The 25,191-nt window shown below is 56.7% G+C and overlaps 1 protein-coding gene across 2 annotated transcripts; it reads right to left on the bottom strand.

Annotated features, from left to right (window-relative positions):
• Positions 1-17,024: 17,024 nt before the first annotated feature.
• Positions 17,025-23,908, bottom strand: LOC100086831 (potassium channel subfamily K member 16-like). 2 transcript variants are annotated; one of them, XM_029078548.2, is made up of 6 exons: positions 23,441-23,908; positions 22,047-22,167; positions 20,541-20,666; positions 20,005-20,171; positions 18,860-19,028; positions 17,025-17,977 (listed from the first exon to the last, which is right to left on the bottom strand). In XM_029078548.2, the coding sequence occupies exons 1-6, from the start codon at positions 23,633-23,635 to the stop codon at positions 17,724-17,726; spliced, it is 1,032 nt and encodes a 343-aa protein (XP_028934381.1). In that variant the 5' UTR covers positions 23,636-23,908; the 3' UTR covers positions 17,025-17,723. The 2 variants fall into 2 exon arrangements, with proteins under 2 accessions (XP_028934381.1, XP_028934382.1); XM_029078549.2 differs by lacking the exon at positions 20,541-20,666.
• Between the last annotated feature and the right edge of the window lie 1,283 nt (positions 23,909-25,191).

Here is a 25,191-nt window from a genome sequence, read left to right as displayed (position 1 = left end):
CTGGGAGTGAGTGTGCGTGTCTGTCAGTCACACCTGCTCTGACCCCATCAAATGAGAATACTGAGGCTGAGGGATGGTCCCATCTGGCCCTTCCTCCTGTTCTTTTCTCCCCCTCTCTTCTGTCTTGCTCTGATTCCCCCCCTTTATTGCCCCCTCCCTCAACCCCACAGCCCTTATGTCCATATCCGTCATTCATTTATTCCTATTCATGCCTGTCTCCCCCTCTAGACGGTGAGCTCACGGAGGGCAGGGAACGTGTCTGCATTCTCCCAAGTGCTTAGTACAGTGCCCTGCACAGAGTGATCGCTCGATAAACCCAATTTATTGAACACCTATGGCTTTCATCAGGAATATTTACTGAACAGCTACTGCTCGCCCAGTGTCATACTAAGTGTTCTTAGCTCAGATTGGAGAGACTGATTGATTTTGATCGGAGAGAGCCAGGGAAGAGCATTGGTGGTGTTGTGAGGCATTTCACTCAATAAATACGATCGAATGAACGACTGCATTTCAACCAGAGAGGTGAAGTGCTCTTACACTAGGATCTGCAACCTTTATTCACCCCACCCTCAGCCCTTTGTGTAAATATCCATAATTTACGTAATTTTTATTTTAATATATCTCCCCCTCCATAATAATAATGGTATTTGGTAAACGCTATGAGCCAAGCACCGTTCTATGCGCTAGGATAGAAACAAAGTAATGAGGTTGTCCCACGTGGGGCTCACAGCCTTCATCCCCATTATACAGATGAGGGAACTGAGGCCCAGAGAAGTCAAGTGGCTTGCCCGGGGTCACACAGCAGACAAGCGGCGGAGGAGGGATTAGAAGGCACGTCTTCTGACTCCCTAGCCCGTGTTCTTTCCACTGTAAGCTCCTTGAGGGCAGGGAATGTGTCTACCAGCTGTTTTATTCTACTCTCCCGAGTGCTTAGTACAGTACTCTGCACACAGTGGGTGCTCAATAAATATGATTGATTGATTAATTGATTGAAGAAGTCCTGGCACCCCAATGAAGAAGCAGTGTGGCTTAGTGGCTTGGGAATCAGAGATCGTGGGCTCTAATCCCGGCTCCGCCACTTACCAGCTGTGTGACCCTGGGCAAGTCGCTTCGCTTCTCGGTGCCTCAGTTACCTCATCTGTAAATTGGGGAAGAAGACTGTGGGTCTCACATGGGACAACCTGATTATCTTGTATCTCCCGCAGCGCTTAGAACAGTGCTCGGCACATAGTAAGCGCTTAACAAATACCAACGTTACTATTATTCTTATTACCTCAGCCCTGCTTCCTGCCTATATATATATATATATATATATATTTTTGTCCTTCAAATTATGTCACTTTGGAAGATGCTCATCTGCTCACCGGCGGGGGTGGGTGTTAAATAATAAGCCATTTGGGTGGGGTCAGCTCGAGGGCTCGAGGCACAGAGTCAGGAGACCCCTGTTCGAATCAGTCCATCAACATGGCCCTTTGCTCAGATCGGGTCAGATCAGTCCCTCGAATCTTGGGTCTTCCCTCCGCAGGATGAATTAGCCAATCAATAAAGGCACCTGTGTTTCCCTCACGGGTTTAATCAGCCAACTGAATGTGAGGAGGGGGCAAGAGGATTAAATTAAGTGTGTACTATGTTCCAAGCACTGTGCTGAGGGCTGGGATAGATATAGTAGTCAGATCAGACACAGTCCCTTCCCTACACACGACTAATGGGGAGGGAGCTGTTTAATCCCTATTTCACCAGTGAGGAAACTGAGGAACAGAGAAGTTAAGCGACTTGCCCCATCACCGAGCAGGCAAGTGGTGGATCTGGGATTAGAACCCAGGTCTCCTGATTCCCAGTCCTGTGCTCTTTCCCCTAGCCCACTTTTCTTATTGATGCGGCTCTGGCATTGTAAATAGATCAGTCAGTCAGTTGCATTTATTAAGCACTCACTGTGTGCAGAGCGCTGTTCTGAGCGCTTGAGAGAGTACAGTACAACAGTAGAACGGACGTATTCTCTGCCCGCAGCAAGCTTGAAATCTGGAGCGGAGGCTTCCTGGAGGAGGGGGTATTTTTAGGAGGCATCGAAGTGGGGAGAGTCATGATCCGGTGGGTCTGAGCGGAGGAGGGAGGATTCCAGGCTGGGGGAAACAGCGTGAGCAAGGCCCAGTGAGAAAAGGTGAGCTGGCGGGGAACAGATGAAAGGAGCAGATGGGAAGCTCTCCAGCTGCACGGGGTCAGGGGTCAAGGAGATGCCGGTGTCGCCTTCCCGGGCCTCAGATGGTCCTGCCGCCGACGCAGTGTCACCTTCAGACCCCGAGAGCTCTTCTGTGGGGTGATACCTTCCTCTTCCCCCCCCCCCCCCCCCCGGCCACCTGGAGGCAAGGCAGCTGGCCCGTCGCCGTGGGGGAATCTGCTGGGATTTCTGTGTCGGCGACCTTGGAACAGCTGCTCCGGGCTAGCTGGGTCGGCCTCTGGCACCGGAAAGCCTTCCGGAGCCGGGGTCCCGGTGGGGACCCGGGGCCTTGGGGGAAGAGGGGGGAGGGCAGCAGGAAAAGGTTTGGGGTTCAGCAGAGACAGGAGAGCCCTCTTGAGTTGCTCCACACGTGCCTTGGGTCTCTCTGCCGTTGGGCGGGTTGGTGTGCAGGATCTCCGTACGTTGGGGTGGGTGAGGACGGGCGGGGTCTCTGTGCATTGGGTGGGGCTGGGAGGGTCGGTCGGGGGGCAGTTTAAGAGCTGATGCCCACTTTGCCCACTTTGCAGAACACTTAAGAATCACAGGTCTAAAAAGGTAACACATATTTACTTGTGTTTCCCACTGCCAGGTGTAATTTAGGGGCATCATTATCACTGTTGTGTTTCGGGTCACCCCTGGGCTGTGGGGTGCTCTGCTGGGGCTTGCGGGGTGCGGGGCGGCCCCAGAAAGGTTGGGGCTGATGAGGTGGCGTTGGACACAGCATTTGCTGCTGAGGGAAGCCCTCAGTCTCCTGCCCTACGAGGTTGGGCCGAGGATCTTCACACCACTCCCTGGACTGGGGGCCCCGTGGGGGACAGGGACTCTGCCTGACCTGATGATCTCCGATCTACCCCCAGGGCTCAGTGCACTACTTGGCAAAGGGTAACGGTTTAACAGATATTACTATGTGCTCTGCCTTGTTGGGGGTGGGATTGAAGGCCACCCATCAGATCGTTAGCTCCTTGCAGGCAGGGCCCGAGTCCAACTTCTGTTGTATGTTTCCAAGCACCTGGTCTGGCCCATGGGGGCGTCTGTCCCAGCACCCGTAGAACTGCCTGTGGGAGGCGTCTATTCCAGCTCCCGCGGGCAGGCCGGCCCGCACGAGGCATCCCCTCAGCCTGGCGATTGGACAGAGGTGGTTTGCACCCTGAGGGATTGTGGCTACCCCCTAAAGTCTTACTGAAGCACATGTCCTCCTAGAGGCCTTCCCTGACTAAGCCCTCATTCCCTTTTCTCACATTCCCTCCTGCATGGCCCTGATTTGCTCCCTTTATTCACCCCTCCCTCAAGCCCACGGCATTTATGTCCACATCCATCGTTTATTTACTTCTATTAAGGTCTTTCTCCCCCTCTAGACTGTGAGCTTGTTGTGGGCAGGCGGGCATCGTTTTTGCTAATTCTGTTCAGGATTAAAGGTCCGGTGGAGGCAGGTGGTCACGGCTCTGAGTCGCCACCGCTGCCCGACTCGCTGAAGGACAGAGCCGAGCCTCCTGAAGCAGTGTAGCTTAGTGGAAAGAGCAAGGGCCCAGGACCCGGGTTTCAATCCCGGCTCCGCCACGTGTCTTCTCTGTGACCTTGAGCAAGTCACTTCGCTTCTTTGAGCCTCACTTATCTTATCTGTAAAACGAGGATTAAGAATGTGAGCCCCATATGGGACCCGGTCTGCGGCTAACCTGATTAGCTTGTATCTACCTCTGTTCTTAGTACAGTATTTGACACATAATAAGCATTTTACAAATGCCATTAAAAATTTAAAAAATTACTGACAGATCCTCAACCCTTACTATGCCTGCCGAGTTTTCGCTGTCCGCTCCGCCAAATGGGGTTTGCGGAAAAACTCAGGAAGTTGCTGGGGGCCGGAGTGAGGGGTGACTGGAGGCAGGCAGGCAGGTGGTGGGGGATCAGCAGGGGAGAGTGATGAAAGCTTATTCCCTGGAGGGTTTCCTTCCCGGCTTGAGAGAGACCCGAGCTTCTTGCCGAGAAAGATGGGGCAGCGGAAGTGGGAAACTAAGAGCGCCCAGAGGGTATCGATAATGAAGTTCTTCCGGCCCTATGTGGGGGTGATCTGAGCACCCCCCTCCAACCCTCCATGGCCCGGTCTCCACGAGCGGTCATCCCGATGGAGGTGTTCCCTGCTCAGGCCAGGACAGGCAGACCGGGAGAAGTAACTTCCGCACACACACAAACACACGTGCACACACACGCACACACACCTCTCCCCCCACCCTGACATTCCATCATTGGCTGCATAGTGAGGAAAGCCTTGGGAATTCCACATTCCATCCCTCCTCCTTTCTCAAAGACCGGCCCAATGTCCCGGGCCACCCACAGTCTTCCCAAATATCTTTCAGAAACAAAAGATTTTTCCATCGGAGGGTAGCTGAGGCCTGAAAGGCCCCACTCGGGCGTTGACATATTTCCACGGTGTTCTCGCTAATATTTGTCTTCAGGAGCTTATTTTTCTGAGCTCTTCCTGATTCTTCAAAGACATCATCTTCTGGTCTAAAAAGAAGAGTTTCAAAAGAGATGACTGTGGAGGAAGAAGCAGAGGGGCCGGGGGCCCGGTAGTCAGGAGGACCCGGCTTCTAATTCTGGCTTGTCAACGGTGTGACCTTGAGTAAGCCTCTTCACTTCTCTGAACCTCAGTTACCTCATCTGTCAAATGGACCATTTATTTCCTGCTATTCCTCATTTATTTTGCCGTGGCTTCTTCCTAAAGTGATCTCCTGTAGTACCAGCAATCATATTAGTATATATTGAGCCCCCACGAGGGGCTGGAACAAGCCTTTGGGAAGTACAGCATAAAGAAATGACATGTCGCCTGCCCATGAGGAGCTTACACTCTAATCAGGGAGGCACACATCAAAATATGTGCAGGAGCGGTCAAAATAAATAATGGAATATGCAATTGACTATGAACACACGAATACATATGAATGAGGGCCAAAGACGGGTACGAATCAGTTTATTAAGTTCCTAAGATAGTGAGGCCCCATGCGGGACAGGACCTGTGTCCAAACTCAAGGTTTCTGAGGGCAGGACAGTACCGTCCCTCGTTTGTCCAGCACCCTGTCCCTCGGTTATGCCCCGGAAGTACTATTGATTGTTTGACGAATTGACCATTTGGCCTCTGGCTAGGGCGATTCCGTGGTGGTAGGCAAGATAGATGTCAGTGAAAACAAGTTGTCACCCAAATCACATGTGTTGGCTGTTTTTCCCAGGTGATTTTCTGTGGAAATACTCCAGATCGGGCTTCTGTGATAACCGTGACTGGGGCCTTGCCCCGGAGGATGGGACACCATTGTTCCCAGAAAGCCAAGAGGACCCCAGCCAGCGGGGACGAAGAAGTGAAAGTTGGGGAGAGAGCTCGGGCCGATCACGGGAGGCTTTTCGAACTTTGCTCTGCGAGGTGGGGTGGGCCGGCAGGAGTCCCCAACAAGCCCCCAGCCAAAGCGGGCGGGGATGACTGCAGCGGCTACTAAGGCCATACCGCCCGTCGGGTCCTGGCATGGCAGCCCCCACTCACTTTAGCGGGTTTGTCACCAGACGGTGCCCGACAGCTCTGATTGATTTCCCCCACATGGATTCTCACTCCAGAAGCCTCAGACTGAGGTCCATCCCAGGCTCCCCCCAGGAGACTCCCCGGCTCCTCGATTCCTCATGGGCTGCGGGAAGAGGGTCTGGGGCTACAACTCACGGAAACCCCGTAGTCTCTTCTTCCCCCGGGGGCCAGATCGGTGAGCTTATTCAGGTACTGGAGAATCAATCAATCAGTCGTATTTATTGTGCGCTTACCGTCTGCAGACCGCTGTACTAAGCGCTTAGTACAAAGGGATAGTACGATGTAATAATATACGGACACATTCTCTGCCCACGATGAATTTGCAGTCTCGAGGGGGAGACAGATATTAATAAAAATAAATAAATTACAGATACGGGGCTGGGAGGGGGGATGAATAAAGGGAGCAAATCAGGACGATGCAGAAGGGCGTGGGAGAAGAGGAAAGGATGGCTTAGTCAGGAAAGACCTATTGGAGGAGATGCATCTTCGATAAGGCTTTGAAAAGGGGGAGAGTAATTGTCTGTCGGTGATGAGCTCAGTTCCTATCCCTCGGACTCCCAGCGCAGCGGCAGCGGTTGACCGCTCAGCACAGTGCTCCGCACAGCTCGCAGTAAGCCCTCAGTAATATCACCGATGGAGTGTGTGACGTCAGGCTGCCGGGCCGGTCCAAGCCGTGCAGGAATCAGAAGGCCAAAGTCACTGCGGGAATGCCAAGCTCCGCTCCCTTCCCTCCGATCCCCGGCCATCCGACTGACCGACCGCTGAGGGGATGCAAGGTGGGGGGTGGGGGGACAGCAAGGGAGGCTCCTCCCTTTGTCCACATTCCCTGCTTCCCAAGGACCAGGGGCTTTCCCGGGGATGAAAGCCTGCGGGGAAAATCTGGCTTCAATTAGCACGTTGGGAGAGAGGCAGGGAGGGTTTCCGATCTGGTTTCCATGCCGGATACACATCAGGGGCGCCATCTGGGGGATCGGGGTCGGCTCAAGAGCTGGGGTGCGTGCTTGTATGTGTGTGTGTGTGTGTGTGTGCGCGCGCGCCCCTTGCCCAGCTGGGCTTGCCCGGCCCCACCCAACACAGACCATCCCCATGCACAGACCCCGTCCACAGAGCGAGCGTGGGAGTCAGGTCAGGCCCAGGGCGGGAGAGAAGACGGGCCGGGCCGGGGCGGGGTGCGAACGTGGTGGCCTGGTCGTGACGGCCCGGCCCTCCCCCCCATCCACAGGCACTTGGCTAAGAAGGACCAGGGAACAGGGTTCAGTCTTCCCCTCGACCCCTCAGTCAGGGTCATGTGGGGGCCCTGAGGGGCCGCAGGGCCGCAGGTGGTCCCACTAGGGGTTTCTGGATTTGCAGGGATGTGAGTCCCGGTGTGTGTGCTCACGTGGGTATCCCTGGGAGAAGGGGAGCGGTTTGCCTGTGGGTGAGCATGCCTCTGTTTTGTGTGGGTCTGAGTGTCTGTCTGTCTGTTTCTGTTTTCCCAGGGAAGAACTGAGTCTCAGGGGCTGTTTCTTGTTCATTCATTCGTTCAATCGTATTTATTGAGTGCATACTGTGTGCAGAGTACTGTACTAAGCGTCTGGAAAGTACAGTTCAGCAATAGAGACAATCCCTGCCCACACCGGGCTTACAGTCTGGAAGGGGGTCATAAAGGCACCAAAACACGGAAACAGGCAAATTTGCCTTGTGAGGGGGCAAGGCCTCCAGGTGACAACTGCCTAATTCCTCTCCCCTCCTCATTTTCCCCCTCTCTTCTTGCTTCTCCTCTCCCTCCTTCCCCTGATCCCCTGTTCACGGATGAGGAACCTGAGGCCCAGAGAAGGTGAGTGACCTGTCCAAGATCACACAGCCGGGCCGTGGCCAAGCCGGGACTGGAAGCCAGGGTTCTCCCACGGGCAGCGCTGCCCCGGTGTCGGCGGCGGGTTCCGAGGTGAAGGTGCGGGTGCCGGTTGTTGGATCCGGGAACGCACCGAGGACCTGAGAGAGGGAAGATCTGGGGGTTGGCGTTCTCGACTGGATAATTTGGGAAACCGGATCCTTTCCGTTCACTCCCCCGGCACAGCCGTAGCAGAGTCAGCCGGAGTAGCTCCTAGCTGATGGGCGGAACTCCTCCCCAGGGACTCGCCTTGGCTTCTGGCCCACGCCCAATCCCAACAAGAAAAGAAACCCATTCATTACGGAACAGGGGGAAGAGGCAGCCAGAGGCTGCTGCAGTCTTAGAAATGTTCACGAGGGGAGAGCATGAGAGAGAGAGCCACAGAAACAGAGAGAGAGAAAGAGTGAGAGAGCAGCACCCATTAGGGAGGGTTTGGAAAGCCTGCACAGAAGAGATCAGATTCAGTAGCCCTCGGGGTGGGTAGAAATATCAACAGAGAACTCAGTTCCCCAGTTGAATCTACCCCAGCACTTAGTGTAGTGCTTAATACATAGTAAGTGCTTAACAAATGCCACAGTGATTATTACTGTAGTTATTATTATTATTATATTCTGCTCTCGCTTAAGTAAGAAGAAGAGTATTTTCTCCCGTTCCCTCCTACCCACAGCGGTCGACCCCCAGGTTCACATGGGCCCAGTCAGCTCTCTCCATGAGCTGGTCTCCAGCCCACAGCGGAAGGCGAATCAGCTCTCGGTCCCCGCTACTTAGGGGAGCCCTTCCGGCTGCCTCGCCGCGAGCTAGCCGAGGCGGGGCAATCAATCGATCGTATTTATCGAGTGCTTACTGGGTGCGGAGCGCTGTACTAAGCACTTGGAGAGTACTTGGAGAGAGTTGGTGGACCCATTCCCCGCCCACAGTTACCTAGCTTGCAATCTAGAGGTCCCTGGAGACCGTCATCCCCCGAGATGGGGGAAGGAGCGTGCTAAGAAACTCCTCGAGGAGCAGTCTCACCACCTCTGGGGCATCAGCGCCCAGCCCCGGGGTGAGGGGGCAATAGACCGCTGGTCTCACTCACCGCTGGTTTCTGGCCAGATCCAAGACTACCCAAAGAAAGGACTCCAGATGGCAGCCCGTTCCTCCTCCTCCCTAAAATCCCTGCCCGTTTCTCGCAGGGGACACTCACAGCGAGAAGTGGACACTTTTGCCCCCGAGCCTCTCAGAGATAAGGAGGCAAGGGCCAAGACTGCTCCAGGTGCTGCAAAGAGTAACCCGCCAGCACACTCTGTGTGTGAATGTGTGCATAAGGATGCACGTGTGTGTGTGCGAGCACGCTCAGGCACGGGCGGTGGGGGCCGAGGGTCCCTCATCGATCCCCTTCCTAGCTCCGGCCGAGCCCGGCGGCGGCCCCGGCCATAAGGGAAATGCAGGAAAGCAGCACTGCCTGGCGGATAGAGCCACGGTCCTGAGAGTCAGAAGGACCTGGGTTCTAATCCCAGGTCCACCACTTGTCTGCCGTGAGACCTTGGGCAAGTTACTTAATTTCTTTGGGCCTCAGTGACTTCAGCTACAGAATGGGGATGAAGACTGTGAGCCCCATGTGGGGTAGGGACTGTGTCCAACCTGATCTGCTTGTATCCACTCCTGTGCTTAATACAGTGTCTGGCACTTAGGGAGCGCTTAACAAAAACCGCTGTTGTTATATTATTAGGAAAGGCTCCGGTTGGCGCCGTAGGACTGTGGCCTGCAGGACTGAAGCGGTAATGGCATAAGGGTGATCCGGGGGACGTCTCACGGTGGATTTCTCCCGGCGGCAACTCCCAGCAGGCCCAGAAAAACATGATGGGGAAATGTGCTTTCTGCCGGCAAGGTAAGGTAGCACGTTTTAAACCATTAAAGCCCAGACTCTCACCCCTCTCCTTCAAAACCTTTCTTCTCGGCCCTTCATTTAACTGGTCTCCTCCCCAGCCAGACCGCGACTCCTCCCTGACGGGCCACTGGGCCTTCTTCCAGTCTTGCCTTCTCCCTGACTGCCCGGAGCACCTCTCCCTCCCGCTCCTCGCCTCCATAGCCCCCAGCCCCACTCACTGCGGGTCTGCGGCCAGATCTGAGAGTTTCCACCTCAAATGGCGGCTGACTGGCCCGCTCGCTCCGGAAGCCCCTGCTCCCTGCCAGGCCTGATCCCAACTTCCAGGTCCCGGCCCTCAGGGCACCAGACCCCTCCACGTGACACCCAAATCCTGCCTTCTCCACATAGCTTTCTCTCCCTGGGAGGCAGCGGGGGACTTTTGGGGATCTCTCAGAGGCCACAGTTCCCCACGCCCCAATTCACGGACTCTGTGGTTCCTTTACAGAATTTCATGTTGGGTGTGTCTGGGGCAGGTCTATCTGTGTCAGATTGACGATCGGCTGCTGGAGGGCAGGGGCCGGGTCTCCAGTCGGCTCTGTAGCGCTTCGCGGTGCCAGTCCCCAATGGGAATGCGATAACGGCTCGTGGTGCGGTCCATGACGACGATGGGGTTGGTGAAAGAAACTCCTTGTCTGTGTCTCGGCTGGAAGTACTATCCGTCGCTGCCGCTAGTCCTTTGGCAAGTAGCCTTCTGGGCTCTGTCAGGTCCCGAGCGGCTTAAAGCCACAGAACTTTTGGTGAAGCCCAGGAAGTTATCCTTATCGGGAAAGGCTCCGGTTGGCTCGGTGGGTCTGTAACCGGCAGGACTGAGGGGGTGGTAGCGTGGTGGTGTTCAGGGGAGGTCTCCCAGTGGCCTCCAGACAGTGTGGGCACTGGTGGCCGGGCCTCTGACCATTGGACGGGAAGAGAGAAAGGGAGAGAGGGGGAGAGAGAGAGAGAAGGGGGACTGGAAGAAGAGAGGGGAGAGGGAAAGAGGGGTCACTGGAGTCAGAGAGGGGTGGCGAGGGGGAGTCTCACATCACCCATAAACGTATGCACATGTGCCCCCACATGTATACTGCACTCACATATGTGCACACCTACATATGCCCGATACATATGCACGAGCACTCATGCACGCACACGCAGACGGCGGTGTGTCTTCAATTGATTTTCTTAGATTAAGAGCGGTTGGCTGGCTATAGTCTGCCCCTTACGTCTTGGCAGCTCTTCTTCCCTCCTCCCCCTCCCTCTCCCCTCCCCGGTCAGGGAGAGGTAACCACCTGGGTCCCCGAGGCCGAGGGAAAGCCCCCCGACAGACTTTCCATTACATTCGGCAGGTTTCCGGGGGCCGAACGGCCCCTCGTAAACGCTCAATGTGGCGCTTATGCCTCCCTTCCATAAAGCCCGGCCCACAGACACAAAGCCCATTTTGTGTGCTCTGAGAAGCGAGCTTTAAAAACTAGAATTTCAAAGCGGCCTCCTCCTCGTCCTCCTCTTCCTCCTCTTCCTTCTCCTTCTCCTCCTTCTCCCCCTTCTGCTGCAGGACATTTTATTCCACCTGGGACCTTGGCACTCGGGGGGGAGGGGGCGGCGAGCTGGGGAATGTGAGCCCCTTTTGTCCCCGCCAAGCCCGAGCCACAAGGCAGGCTTTCCCAGCAAATCCCCTTCGACGTCGCGTCCCTGTAAAGCGGCCCCGCCGCCGCGGCCGGCCCGAAACAAGGGCCGCATTCACACGGGGCGACGCGTGCAGCAGGGCCTGGCGGGAAAGGGCGGGCGGGCGGGCGGGCGGATGACCCCGGGCCCGGGCGGGCGGCACGCTGGAGGCCGATCGATCCTACCGTGAGGGGCCGGCGGCGGTTGAGGGGTCGGCTCCAGGGGTCAGGAGCCCCGTGTGCTCCTTGGGGGGCAGATGCCGCCTCCCCCCACCCCGTTCAAAGCTTTATTGAAGACACATCTTCTCTAAGAGGCTAAGACCTCCTTTCCTCTTCTCCCACTCCCTTCTGCGTCGCCCTGACTCGCTCCTTTTATTCATCCCCCGCTCCCAGCCCCACAGCGTTCATGTCCATATCCGCGATTTATTTATTTCTATTAATGTCTGTCTCCCCATCTGGACTGTAAGTTCGTTGTGGGCAGGGAATGTGCCTGTTATAACTGTTGTATTGTACTCTCCCAAGCACTTAGCAGCCTGGCCTAGTGGATAGAGCACGGGTCATGGGTTCTAATTCCGGTTCCGCCACTGTTGTGTGACCTTAGGCAAGTCACTAAAGTTCTCTGTGCTTCAGTTCCCTCATCTGTAAAATGGGGATTAAGACGTGAGCCCTATGTGGGACAGGGACTGTGTCCAACCCAATTACCTTGTATCAACCCCAGGTCTTAGAACAGTGCCTGGCACATAGTAAGCACTTAACAAACACCACAATTATTATTATTATTATTAAAGCCCCTTGACCTCTCTGGGCCTCCGTTTCCTTAAGTGTAGGTAGCTGGTGTGAAACGAAGCACCCCCCCCACCCCCATCTGTGGATTGGAGTTTGCCTTTGGTTGTTAAGGATTGCCTCTGTTGAATAGGTGACTGCATTTATCTGTTGCTAGTGGATCATTGTTTTTTGGGGGGTTTTTTCAGTGACTTCATCCCTCCACACAAATCACTTAATCTGCGGTCTTACTGTTGAAGGAAGAGCACTGTGCTAGCGTAGAGTAGAGGTGCCCTTCAGGAGCTCACTGTCCATACATAATATCTTCCCGCCCATCCAACGCCGTGCCTTCTTTTCATTCTTAGTAATAATGATAATTATGGTATTTGTTAAGTGCTTACTATGCGCCAGGCACTATACTCATTCTTTTGTTCTCTCCCAAGTGCTCCGAGCCTTGGAAACTCATTCACCCCTTTTAGAACACGGGGTGCTGCTTGGAACCGCAGATGAAAATCTGGCAGGCGCCGGCCACCTCTCGCTCTCTCCCTTTGTCTTTCTTTCCCTTTCTCCTCCCTCCCCTCCCAACTCCTCCAGCCAAACACTCTCCCGTCGCCTGCCGCAAGGGATCGGGCGTGCTCTCTCTCCACTTCCTCTCCGCTCGGCATCCCCGCCGTTGCAGCTGGGCGCCGTGGAGGTCACCCACGCAGCCCCGCCGGTGTTTATCCAGCCGCCTGGATCCGGGGGCTGGGAGGCCCCCAAAAGTGCCAGCTGGGGAAACAGCTAATGGAACAGGAGAAAGAGAAAGAGATGCAACGAGAGACACATTTCTGTCTTTTTTTCTCTCTCTGTCTGGGGCAGGGGGCTGGATGGGGGGGGGGCTGCCCCTTACCTCAGTGGACCCCAGCCCTCAGCACCCTTGGCAGGGTGGGGTGAGGGGAAGGAGTGGAGCTGACCCCGAGACGGTGGGACCCGCTTGCTCCCTCTCTTTGCCCGGCCCTGAGGCAGACAGGATTCGGCCCGGGCAGCTGACCAGGTCGCTACCTGTTGCCCGATCGCACAGCCGGGCCGGACGTGGCAGGGACCTGGGTTCCTTGGATAGATCACAGACATGGGAGTCGGAGGGTCGAGGGTTCTAATTCCAGCTCCTCCACTTGTCTGCTGGGTGACCTTGGGGAAGTCACTTCACTTCTCTGTGCCTCAGATACCTGACTGAGACCGTGAGCCTCATGGCGGCCCAGACTGTATCCAACCCGATTTGCTTGTATCCACCGCAGTGCTTAGTACGGTGCCTGGCACATAGTAAGTGCTTAACAAAATACCGTGATCAATTGTTATTATTCTGGGGAGCAGACCACTCTTAAGTCACATTGTTCCCCGGGCCTGGAACACCTCTCCCCCAAATCCCTCCCCTGCAATTTGCTTCCTCCTTTCACCCAGCCTTCTGAAACCCCATTCTTCCAGGAGGCCTTCTCTGATTCACTCCCAACACCTACCTCCGAACCCCCCAGTCCAGCGCTCCCCATCCTCTCAGCCATCAGAAACCCCCTCTTCCTCCAGGAGGCCTTCCCTCAGTGATCCCACCTCCCTGGTCATGGGAGCCCCCCAGCCGCCCTTAGCTCTCCTCTGGGTATTGGTTCCGGTATTCATTCATTCCATCCACTCGTTCATTCATTGTTTGGCCTCTTTTTACTATTAGCAGTTGTAGGCATGTTTCTCCTCTTGTCCCATTTTTCAAATGTGGTCTGTATCTGCCTGGCTCCTGCTCAGTCACTGATATTTACTGAGTGCTTACTGTGTTCAAAGCACTGTATTAAGTGCTTGGGATAGTACAATATAGCAATATAATAGACATTCCCCGCTCACCATGAGCTTTACAGTCTAGTCACTTACCTTCTCTTTGCTTCAGTTTCCTCAATTTATCGCCAAATCCTGTCAGTTTTACCTTCACAAAATCACTAAAATCCATCCTCTCCTCTCCATCCAAACTGGTACCACGCTGATCCAAGCACTTAACCTAGCCAACCTCGACTACTGCCTCTGCCTATTTGCTGACCTTCCTGCCCTCCTCTCTCCCTACTCCAGTACACATTTCACTCTGCTGCCCGGATCATTTTTCAACAAAATCGTTCGGTCTGATATTTTTCACTCCTCGAGAACCTCCAGTGGTTGCCCCTCCACCTCTGCATCCAACCGAAATTCCTTTCCATTGGCTTTAAAACACTCGAATCAGCTTGCCCCCTCCTACCTTACCTCACTGATCTACCACAGCTTCCATATACATATCCATAATTGATTTATTTACATTAGTGTCCGTCTCCCCCTCTAGACTCTAAGCTCATTATGGGTAGAGAACTTGTCACCCAACTCTGTTACAGTGTACTCTCCCCGGCACCTGATACAGTATTCTGCTCACAGTAAGCACGCAGTACAGAAGATTGATTGATTGGTAATTGACGCAGCACCTCTTGTGTGCAGAGCACTGTACTGAGCGCTCAGGTGAGTACAGTGGATTAGAAGTCACAATCCCTGCCCTGGAGGAGCCAGAAAAGATAGTCTAGTAGGGAGGTGGCCTACCACGCCGCCAGAGGAACAGGCTGAGGGTCGTAATAATAATAACGATGGTATTTGTTAGGCACTTACTATGTGCAAAGCACTGTTCTAAGAGCTGGGGTAGATAGAAGCTCAGTGGAAAGAGCCTGGGCTTCGGAGTCAGAGGTCACGAGTTCGACTCCCGGCTCTGCCACTTGTCAGCTGTGTGACTGTGGGCAAGTCACTTCACTTCTCTGTGCCTCAGTTCCCTCATCTGTGAAATGGGCATTAACTGTGAGCCTCACGTGGGACAACCTTATTACCCTGTATCTACCCCAGCGCTTAGAAGAGTGCTCTGCACATAGTAAGCGCTTAACAAATACCAACATTATTAGAAGCTAATCAAGTCGGACACGGTCCCTGTCCAACATGGGACTCACAGTTTTAATCCCCATTTTCCAGGTGAGGTCACGGAGGCCTGGAGAAGTTAAGTGACTCGCCCAAGATCACACACACACACAAGGGGCGGAGCCAGAATTAGAACCCAGGTCCTTCTCACTCTCAGACTCATGCTCTATCCGCTGGGTCACGTCGCCTAGGCCAGTGAGTGGCCGAGACACTCCATTCTCGATCCCAAATCTATCCCGAACTACGCTCCAGGAAAGGCCACTAACAGCCGCATGCCGCCTCGGCTGATGAGATTTATATTGACACCCGAAGGCCCAGGGTTCACATTGCACCATGTGCTCAGAGATGATTTCCGCTGGGGAGCTGAGCCGGGGAAGTCGCCTCCAAAAAGGGTGACGGGTGAGTCTCAGAATGGAGGCAGAGGGATTCCTTCCACCAGCGCTGGGGCTCGCGTGGCGCCACCCGTGCTTTATCATCCCTACCTGACGGGCAGCGAGCAAGGTGGCGGGCGGAGGCGAAGGGGCTGCGAAGGTTTCGTCGGAGCCGGACCTTCTGACTGCCCAGGCTGACGCTGGACCTCAGAACCACGGCCTGGCAGGCGGTGGCCCGGGGACCCTCCCCGATAGTCCCCCGTTCTTGAAGCCCTCTGGACTGTAAGCTCGTTTCGGGCGGGGAACGTGTCGCTCATTCTGTTGTACGGTCCTCTCCCAAGCGCTTAGAACGGGGCTGTGCACGTAGTAAGCACTCGGTAAATACAACGGATTGATCGATCGATCGATCCTGCCGGGCCCACCCACCCCACGGAGAGGCAGGGGTTCTCCGATCCAGACAATCGTGCAGTCAGACACCCAGGGGATATCTGTCCAGTCCCCGGGCCTGCTGGCTTTCTCACCTTCTCACGGCCCACTCGATGACGGGAGAGGGAGGCCGGGGCGCGGGGTTGACCGGCGCGGTCGAGGGGTCGGCCTGGAGTGGGAGCGGGAGAGGTCAGAGGTGACCTTCCCTTTGGATCTTGGAAAATGTGAGAGAAGAGCCAGATGTCGCGGGTCTGAGGATCAGGGCGGGGCCAGGCCCGGGGAGTCTCTGGCCCCACTTGGGAGGTACAGACAGGGTCCTCCCCGCCCCACCGGCCTCGCTGACCGGTGGAGTTGGCGGAGGCCGTGGGACTGGGTTAGGCTCTGGGTCCTGGGCCCACTCCAGCGGGCAGCTTTTCCACTGGACAGTAACAGCCTCAGCCAGGCCTAAATGGTCATTTTTTTTGTTTCATGGTATCTGTAAAGCACTTACTAGATACCAGGCACTGTACTAAGCACTGGGGTAGATTCAAGCTCACTGTGGGCGGGAAATGCCACCGTTTATCGTCGCACTGTACTTTCCCAAGCACTTAGTACAGTGCTGTGCACACAGTAAGCGCTTAATAAATACGACTGAATGAATGAATGAAATCTAACTGGGTTAGTCACGGTCCACGGCCCACGTGGGGCTCACAGTTTTAATCCCCTTTTAAAGATGAGGGAACTGAGGCAGAGAGAAGTGAAGTGATTAACCCACGGTCTCACAGCAGACAAGTGGCAGAGCTGGGAGTAGAACCCAGGTCCTCTGACTCCCAGAGACTGTAAGGTCCTTGTGGGCGGGGAATATTTCTACCAATTCCATTACATTGTATCGCACTGTTCTGTATTGAGAAGCAGCATGGCCTAGTGGAAAGACCACCGGTCTGGGAGTCAGAGGATCTGGGTTCTAATCTTGGCTCTGCCACTTACCTGCTGGGTGACCTGGGGTGAATCACCTAACTTCTCCGTGCCTCAGTTCCTCATCTGCAAAATGGGGATTCAGTCCCCGTTCTCCCTCCTACTCAGAGTGCACCCCCCGATGTGGTACTTGGCCCAGTGCTTAGTACATAGCTCGGTACATAGCGCTTAACAAACGCCACAAGTATTGTTGTTATTATTATCATTATTACTACCATTACTCTCCCGAGCGTTTAGTGCGGTGCTCTGCCCTCAGTAAGCACTCAGAAAATGCCAGCGATCGATCCGTAGTGGTAAGAGTAGTAAAAATGGGATTTATTAGGAGTTTACATTACGCAGAGCACTGTACTAAGTGCCGGGAAGCGCCCCCCTCCGCTTCCACCCTCCCTTCCCACCCCCGCCACGCCGACATTGGAATTTCCTGGCAGTGACTTCGGAGGGAGTCCGGCCCCGGCCCCTCCCGTGGTCAGGATGAACGAACGGCTAGCTAACTTGCAATCGTGTCGACCCTCAGAAAGGAGACCTGTCCAATTCTCTGGCGCCAACGGAGGGAAGCTGCCATTCGCCACAGGGAGAGTCCTTTCCCGGATGGCTGACGGCCGAGAGGGAACAACAGCTGGCCCAGTCATCGGGAGGTTATTTCGTTTCCCCGGCCTCTTTCGGGAGGAAGCGGTAGAGGAAGAGCCTGCTTGGCTCTGGGTTTGGAGTCCCAGGGGGTCAGCTCCAAAGAGGAAAGTTTGAGGAGAGGGATCGAGCTGCGGATCTTGGGTTTTTGGGAACTCCTTTTCATAGTTATCGCTCTTCGAACACCACCAACTATAATTCGCAAGTTTGACGGCCGCCCCCGGGCCCCGGCCACAGCAGACTCGGTGCCGGCCAGGAAGCGAGGGAGGTAGCCGCCTCAAGGTGCCCCACCGAGGGGGCCGGGGCCTACAACGTGGTTGGAAATTTGAAAACCCGCAACCCTGGAGGTGTGTGACAGTGGCCCCTCCCCAGACGGTAGGTCCCGGCCCTCTGAGGACAGAGTTGCCCCCTCCCCCTTCTCCGTTTGGCCCGCGATGCACAAAATCCAGCTCGGGCAACCCCTCAGGGGCCCAGGGTGAGCTCCTCTTCCTCCTCCTCTTTGAGACCTGCCTTGGAGAGCTGGCAGCGGATCACACTCCTCCCATGCTCCCGCTCGGACGCGATTTTGTGGAGGTCCTCCGCGATCTTCCTCTCCGTGTCCTCCAGAAACGTGGTGAGCAGGTTGAAGAGGAGGGCGATCCAGGCCAGCCCGAACAGGATCCAGATGGCCACCAGCGCCCGGTAATAGGAGCGGTACGTCCGCCCGGGCTGCACGCCTGAAAGCAGTGAGAGCCCACCAGCCAAATAAGCGGAGGCTCCACCCTGCCTCGGTGGGGTCCCTCCCCTCAGACCTCGTCCCCGGTCTACACCCTCTTGGGCGGACCCATCGCTGCCACTCTTGGGCGCTCACGCTTTCCCTCTTGCTTGTGCCCTGGCATCACCATCACACTTCTGGGAGTACCAGTTCACACACCCTATCGCTCCAGGCCACCCCGCTGCCCATTGGAGGAGGTGAGACCGTGGCGGAGTCTCGCCCTGGAGTTCTCGGTGGCCACCCCGAGCTCCGAGAACTGGTCCCCAGCTACCCAACGTCCAAGGGGCTTTGGCTTTTCCCGCCTTTGCCAGTGACGGGCTGACCATTAGAGTGTAAATTCCCTGAGGGTAGGGAAGTTCCTTGGGGGTAGGGAGCATGCGTCTGGCTGCTGCCGCTGCTGCTCCCAGTCAAGGGCTCAGACCAGCGCCTCGCTCTCAGTGGGCACCCAGTGAGTGCCATCGGTGGCTCTTCGCCACGACTGGAGGTGCCGTGGCCAGAGGGAGTGGAGAGGTGGGCCTAGGTGGCCACTGGAGAACTAGGCAAGCATGGAAGCCCTTCGCGTGGCTTCTTCCGGAGCCCTCCCCGCCGGATATGCAGCAAGTCCTCTCCGGCATTTGCCACCTCTCCCGGGATGCCGGATGACCTGGTTGGAGCGTGGGCACACGGACACTGGCTGTTTCCAGCCTAGAATTTCCTATACACAGCCCCCGCAGCTGCCGGGGGGCAAACCCGGCTAACAGTCAGGCGCTGGCCCCTGCCGCCGTCCCGGCTCCGGCCCTCCCGCCGCGTGGCCGATTTCCTCTCAGAGCAGGCTCGCTTCCTGAGGTGGGGATCGGCCGCTTACCTACGACGTAATCCCCAAAGCCGATGGTGCTCAAAGTGATGAAGGCGTAGTAGATCCCTTCGTTGTACGTCCAGCCCTCGACCGAGTGGAAGACGAGGGCCGGAAGCCCCAGGAACACGAGGACGCCGGTCACCAGGAAGAACTGGAGCGTCAGAAACTTAATCCTTTTCTGAGCAGAACGGAAAGAGGCACAGATTAGGAGGGGCGCCTCCCACCCCTTTCTCACGGCCTCCGCAGAGCCCACCTCCCCCCCCCAACCCACCTTCAGAGCCCTCCTCCTCCAGCAGGCCTTCCCTGACTCACGATCGGCACCCCAAATCTTACCACCTGTCCTCGCCCGCTCTCATCCTGTGAGTCTGTCTACGTATTCGATCGGATACTGAATTTCCTTGAATGTGGAAATCCCCATTTTACAAAGTCACACAACAGACTAATGGCAGAGTCGGAACTGGAACCCAGGTCCTTCTGACTCCCAGGCCCGTGCTCTATCCATTAGCTGCTTCCCTAAGCTCGGCTGTCGTTCGGAGGCGGTGACGGGCCGGCTCGTTAGGGGTCAGAGTTTATCCCTGGATCGCAAGGTCCTGATGAGCGACTGTGGACTGTGAGTTTTCCATTCTGTACCGGCCAATTGTGTTTGCGGTCGCTTTTAGCTTGTCTGACAGGGAAAAGGAGGTCTTTGGGGTTCGGGGTCAGGGTGGAAGTCAGGGGGCAGATGAGCTGTCTTTGGTCTCACCTTCCTCTTCTAAGTCTGTCCGCCCCGATGGAGCAATTCGAAGCCGTGGCTCGGAGCCGGATTGCGTCTGGACCGATGGGTCAGCGCGCCGTGGACACCGGCTAGTTATCGGCCCCTCCGCCGGCCCCGTGCCGGACAGGGCGCCCGCCGATGCCCACTTTCTATCAGGAGGCCCGACTCTGGTTCCCGACCGCTCCCAGCCTGGCCTTACTGATCTGTGTGATCGGTCGCCGGCGCGCGCACAAGCTTCCGGTCCCTCTCTCGACCATCTGGAGGGGGGCGGGTGCCCGCACAGCCCGCTGGGGGTGGACCTGGAGGGATTTCCCCGGGGGGGATTGGGTCCAGAGGAAGAATGGCGAATCAGGATCCCAGAGGGCCCGGGTCGGTCCAGGCGTCGGCAGGGAAGCGCTACCTCTCTCATCCCCTTCCTGTACAGGCATTTCCCCAGCCTCTCGCACAGCGACGACAGGGCCTTCCCCACCCGGTGGAGGACGATGATGTTCAAGGGGATCCCAAACAGGGCGAAGAAGACGCAGAAGATCTGGCCGCCTGCCGTCTTGGGAGACAGAGTCCCGCAGCCTGGGGAGAGACACACGAGACGGGCACCCGTCAGGGCCTCGGGCGGGGGCCCGCCGCCCTCCGCTCCCCGGCCGAGGACCCGTGGAACCCGGCAGTGGCCCGGGCCCATCTCCGGCCGAGGCCGGGAGCTCCCGGCCTCCGTCCGTTGGGCTCGGACTCCCGCGAGGCACGTAGTCCGGGTGCCTTCGGGGTCCCGGGGGGCAAATGGGACATCCGGGGCCCCTGGCCCGCTCAGCCCGTCTCGGGGGGCCGTAGCCGAAGGCAGCGACGGACACCACAGCAGCGGGGAACTGGGCCCGCGGCTCTCGCCCCACCAGGACGTTGGGGACCCCAGCAGGCACTGGGGAGAGGAGAGGGCAGCCGCCCCACCTGGGGTGACCTTCTGGATTCCCAGCTCTGTATCCGGCGCTTCCCTCGCCCCGGGACCCACCGGGTCACACGGGCCGCGGCAATCGGGGACCTTCCTCCTGCCGCCCGACGCAATCTTGGCACCGCCTGTGGGAAAAGCGGGTCCCGTCCTAGACTTTCCGCTCACTTATTGACTTTAGGACGGAAAGTCCCACAGTTTCCGTCCTTCCAAGAACTACTCGTCGATGGTCAGTGACCCCCAAGGCGACTTCTTATCTTCGACTCTGGGGAGCGATATAATAATAATAATAGAGATCTGTGTTTGTGTAGCTCCTTTTCCATACTTATAATGGTAGCATTTATTAGGCCTTTTCTCTGTGCCAAGCACTGCACTAAGCGCTGGACTGACAACAGTAATAACAGTAATGGTATTTGGTAAGCGCTTACTACGTACCAGGCACTCTAACAGATACAAGATACATCAGATTGGACCCCGTGCCTTTTCCATCCGGGGCTCACAGTCTAAGAGGGGTCTTATCCCCATTTTGCAGAGGAGGAAACTGAGGCCCAGAGAGGTGAAGTGACTTGATCAGAGTCATCCAGCAGGCCAGCGGCCACAGCCAGGACTAGAACCTGGGGCTCCTGACTTCCACTTCCGTTGTCTCTTCCCTAGACCACGTGGTCTCGGAGCACCTGGGAGTCGCCCAGCATGGCGCTCTGCTCCCAGGGGTGCCCGTGCCCACACAGCAGGTGTCCAGCACAGCGCCTAGCTTGCGGTAGGTGCCCAGGAAGTGCTGGTGATGGCAACGATGATGATGACGGTGGTGGTGGTCAGGAGTCCTACTGATCTGATGTTCGACAGAGCTCAGCCAGGTCCTGATTGGCGAGACCTGGTGGACACTGGGCGTGTTTTCCGGGCCCCAGGAAGGCCTGATCGGATCTGCTCTCTCCGAATGGTTTTGTCGCCAGCTGCAGAAGTGCCCACAGTCAAAGCTCGCAGCCACCTCCGTGGCCATCAGGGGCACAAGGGGAGTGGGCTCAAGGTGCGTGCCGAGACGCGGCACGGCCTCGTGGCTAGAACCCGGGCCTGGGAGTCAGGAGGCCATGGGTTCTAATCCCCAGCTCCTTCACTTGTTGGCTGTGTGACCCCGGGCAAGTCACTTCGCTTCTCTGGCTCTCACTGATCTCCTCTGTAAAATGGGGATTGAGACTGTGAGCCCCATGTAGGACAGGGACCGTTTCCAACCTGATTAGCCTGTCTCTACCCCAGCAGTTTAGAACAGTGCTTGAGACACGGTAAGCGCTTAACAAATACCATCATTATTATTCTCATTTTAAGGTGTGGGCAACAGAAAGAAGGGCAAGAAGGGGATGTCACAGAGCAGGGTTGGGGAGTAGCCTGTCAGAAATCCAGGTTCCCCGAGAGTGGAGTGAGTGGTCCCCCGGGGCGGTGGGAGCCAGACCACTGGAGCGACGTCCTCTCCCCCATCTCCTCCACCCCTCTCCCCGGCTCCGGATGGCACTTACCTATGGTGGACACAATGGAACCTACGAAGAAGAAGGAATTACTGAAATCCCAGTTGCTGTGGTCCGTGTCGGTGGCATTGCCCAGGGGGTACACCCCCCTCTGGATGGCCTGCGTCAGGTTCTGCAGGAGGGAATGGAGGGGGTTGAGCCGGGGCCCTGGGACCGGTCCCCCACTCGCCCCCGAGAGCCGCCCCAGAAGCGGGCCCGGGGCCGGACCGGGAGGGACGTGACAGCGGGCCAGAGGATCTGGGAGGGGATGCAGACGACGGCCTAGTCCAGCCAGGCTGGTCCCGCTGCCGAAACGCGGGGAGTGACCGGCCCGGGGCCCTGGCCCTCGTACCGGCCTTCCCCACTGTCCCCGAAGGCATCCCTCTGCCCCTCGAGATGAGGAGGAGAGACCCATCCCGAGGGAGAACCCACGCTCTCCTGTCTATAACAATGATGGTATTTATTAAGCGCTTACTATATACCGAGGACTGTATTAAGCACGGGGGTGGATGCGAGCAAATCCGGTTGGACTCGGACCCTGTCCCAAGCGGGACTCACAGTCTCAATCCCCATTTTACAGATGAGGGACCTGAGGCACAGAGAAGCGAAGTGACTTCCCCAGGATCATGCAGCAGACAAGTGGCGGAGCCGGGGTTAGGACCCGTGATCTTCTGACTCCCAGGCCCGGGATCTAGCCACTGTGCCATGCTGCTTCTCTTGGGACGCTTTATATAGAGCAACACCATGGGCTAAAGTCTTTCCTGGTCTGTCCTCCTCTCTCCACCTCCCTCCACCAGCCCACCTTCCTAACTGCCCTGGGCCCACACCATCTCTTCCTCCAGAAAGCCGATTTTCCACGGACGCACTGCGAGACCGTATGCTTGTTGCGGGCAGGGAACGTGTGAGCCAGCTCTGTTGGATTCTACTATCCCAAACGCCTCTGTGCTCTGCACGAAGTAAACACTAAATACCATTGATGACGATGACGATGATGATAATAATTATAACTGTGGTATTTGGTAAATGCTTACTATGTGCCAAGCACTGTTCTGAGCCCTGGGGTAGATACAAGGTAATCAGGTTGGACACGGTTCCTGTCCCACGTGGGGCTCGCAATCTCAATCCACATTTTACAGAGGAGGTAACTGAGGCACAGAGAAGTGAAGTGACTCGTCCAAGGTCACAGAGGGGACAAGTGGCGGAACTGGGATTAGTACCCGCGACCTTCCGACTCCCAGGCCCACGCTCCATCCACTAGGCCACGCTGCTCCGCGTGGCAAGGCGGCGGGCATCGTCGGCAGCCCAAGGGAGAGGCTCCAGGCCCACAGATGAGCTGCGTCTGGGTGCCCCCCTCCCCTCCTTACCCCCATGCCCCCCTCCCCATGTCCCCCAGCCCCAGCCACTACCTTCACAAACTCCTCCACGTCCTGAGGCGTCAGGGAGGCCAGGTTCTCCAGGAAGGCGGCTTTCATCTCGTACACGGACGCTTTCAGCTCTTTCTCCGAGTTTCTCTCCAGGGCTTGGAATATGACCGAGCCCAGCAGTAAGTAACCGAAGTAGCTGACGACCAGAAGTCCGGTCTGGAAGTTGATGCCGCCCATGGGGTCGGGGGAGACCGAGGCTCACGGGGACCCCCCAATCCCCCGAGCGTAGAACAACTTTCCAGACGGCGCCCACCCCCGGCTCCTCCCCGGTCCAGGATGCCAGGTTCCTTCTCTCAGCAGACGTCCCTGCGCCGAGGGTCCGGGACACCTGTGGGAGAGGCGGATCCGACCGGCTCCGGCCCCATGCTGGACGGCAAACTCTGAGCGTCCCTGTCCCCGGTCAGCAGTGGTCGGAGACGGGGAAGGGTGAGGGGAGGAGGGGAGCTTGGCCCGGCGCCCCACTTCCTGTTCCAGCGCCTCCCGCCGCAGGATGTGTGGCAGGGGGACGCCGCGTCAGAGATCAAAGGCCCGCCCTTTGGGGCGGCTGGGCGTGGGCCTTGGCAGAGTGCCAGACTGGTGGGGACAGGAGGATTCAGCCTGCTTTGGTAGGTGAGAACACCATCTTCCCCACCACCTGTTGCCCCCAGAGCCCTGCCCCCAATCGACGTGGGGCAAAAAGGAGGGCTCACGGGAGCCAGGATAAAAGGAGCTCCATCTCCGAATGCCAGGGCGCCGAGACGGCAACCCAGCCTCGCGGCAGACGGTGCCCTGACGCTCTCTTCCCCTCTGCCCTCTCTCCTGTCTCCTTCCCTTTCTCCCCCTGGCACCAGGCCGGTGGAGGATCTGGCATGTGATCCGGTCCGTAGCCGCCCCAAGAGGTCCTGGCTAATAATAATAACTGTGGTATTTATGAAGTATTTACTATGTGTCAAGCAGTGTTCTAAGTGCTGGGGAAGATGCAAGATGATCAGTAATAATAACTGTGGTATCTGTTAAGCGCTTGCTATGCGCTAGACATTGTACTAAGTGCTGGGGCGGATACAAGCAAACGGGTTTGGACGCAACCCCGGTCCCACGGTGGGGCTCACAGCCTCAATCGCCATTTACCAGATGAGGTAACTGAAGCACAGAGAAGTAAGGCGACCGGCCCAAGGTCACACAGCAGACAGTGGCGCAGCCGGGATCAGAACCTCAGGTTTTTCTGACCCCCAGGCTCGTGCCCTACGCACTAGGCTTTGCTGGTTAGTCAGGGAAGGCCTCTTGGAGACAAATGGATTTTAATAGGGTTTCAAAGATGGGGAGAGTGTTGCACTGTCGGCTATGAAGCGGGAGGGAGTCCAACCTAATGCCTAAAGTGAGACCTGCACCGAGAGAGGAGCGTTCGGATCGCAGCCATTAACGCCCAGGGAAAGATTCTGCACCGAAGCCTGAGGTCTTCCTTTCTCCAGTGCCACAGCTTTCCCCGCAGAAATACTGCGCGCTCCCATCCGGGGATGTATCTGGTGGGTCGGTCAGCTGTCACCCAGCTCCCAACCCGCAGGGAGGTGTTTGGAGCGTGACAAATCCTCAAATCCAACAGTTACTCCGCCCCCCCCCCCCCAGCCTTCAAAGCCTCATTGAAGGCATACCTCCTCCAAGAGGCCTTCCCTGACTGACCCCCCTTCCCTCTTCTTCCACTCCCTTCTACGTCACCCTGACTTCCTTCCTTCTTTCATCCCCCCCCCCCAACCCCT

Source organism: Ornithorhynchus anatinus, chromosome 14 (assembly GCF_004115215.2).
Source record: "Ornithorhynchus anatinus isolate Pmale09 chromosome 14, mOrnAna1.pri.v4, whole genome shotgun sequence".
In the NCBI taxonomy this organism is placed as follows: Eukaryota; Metazoa; Chordata; class Mammalia; order Monotremata; family Ornithorhynchidae; genus Ornithorhynchus; species Ornithorhynchus anatinus.
This window is presented reverse-complemented; position numbering and strand designations above follow the sequence as displayed.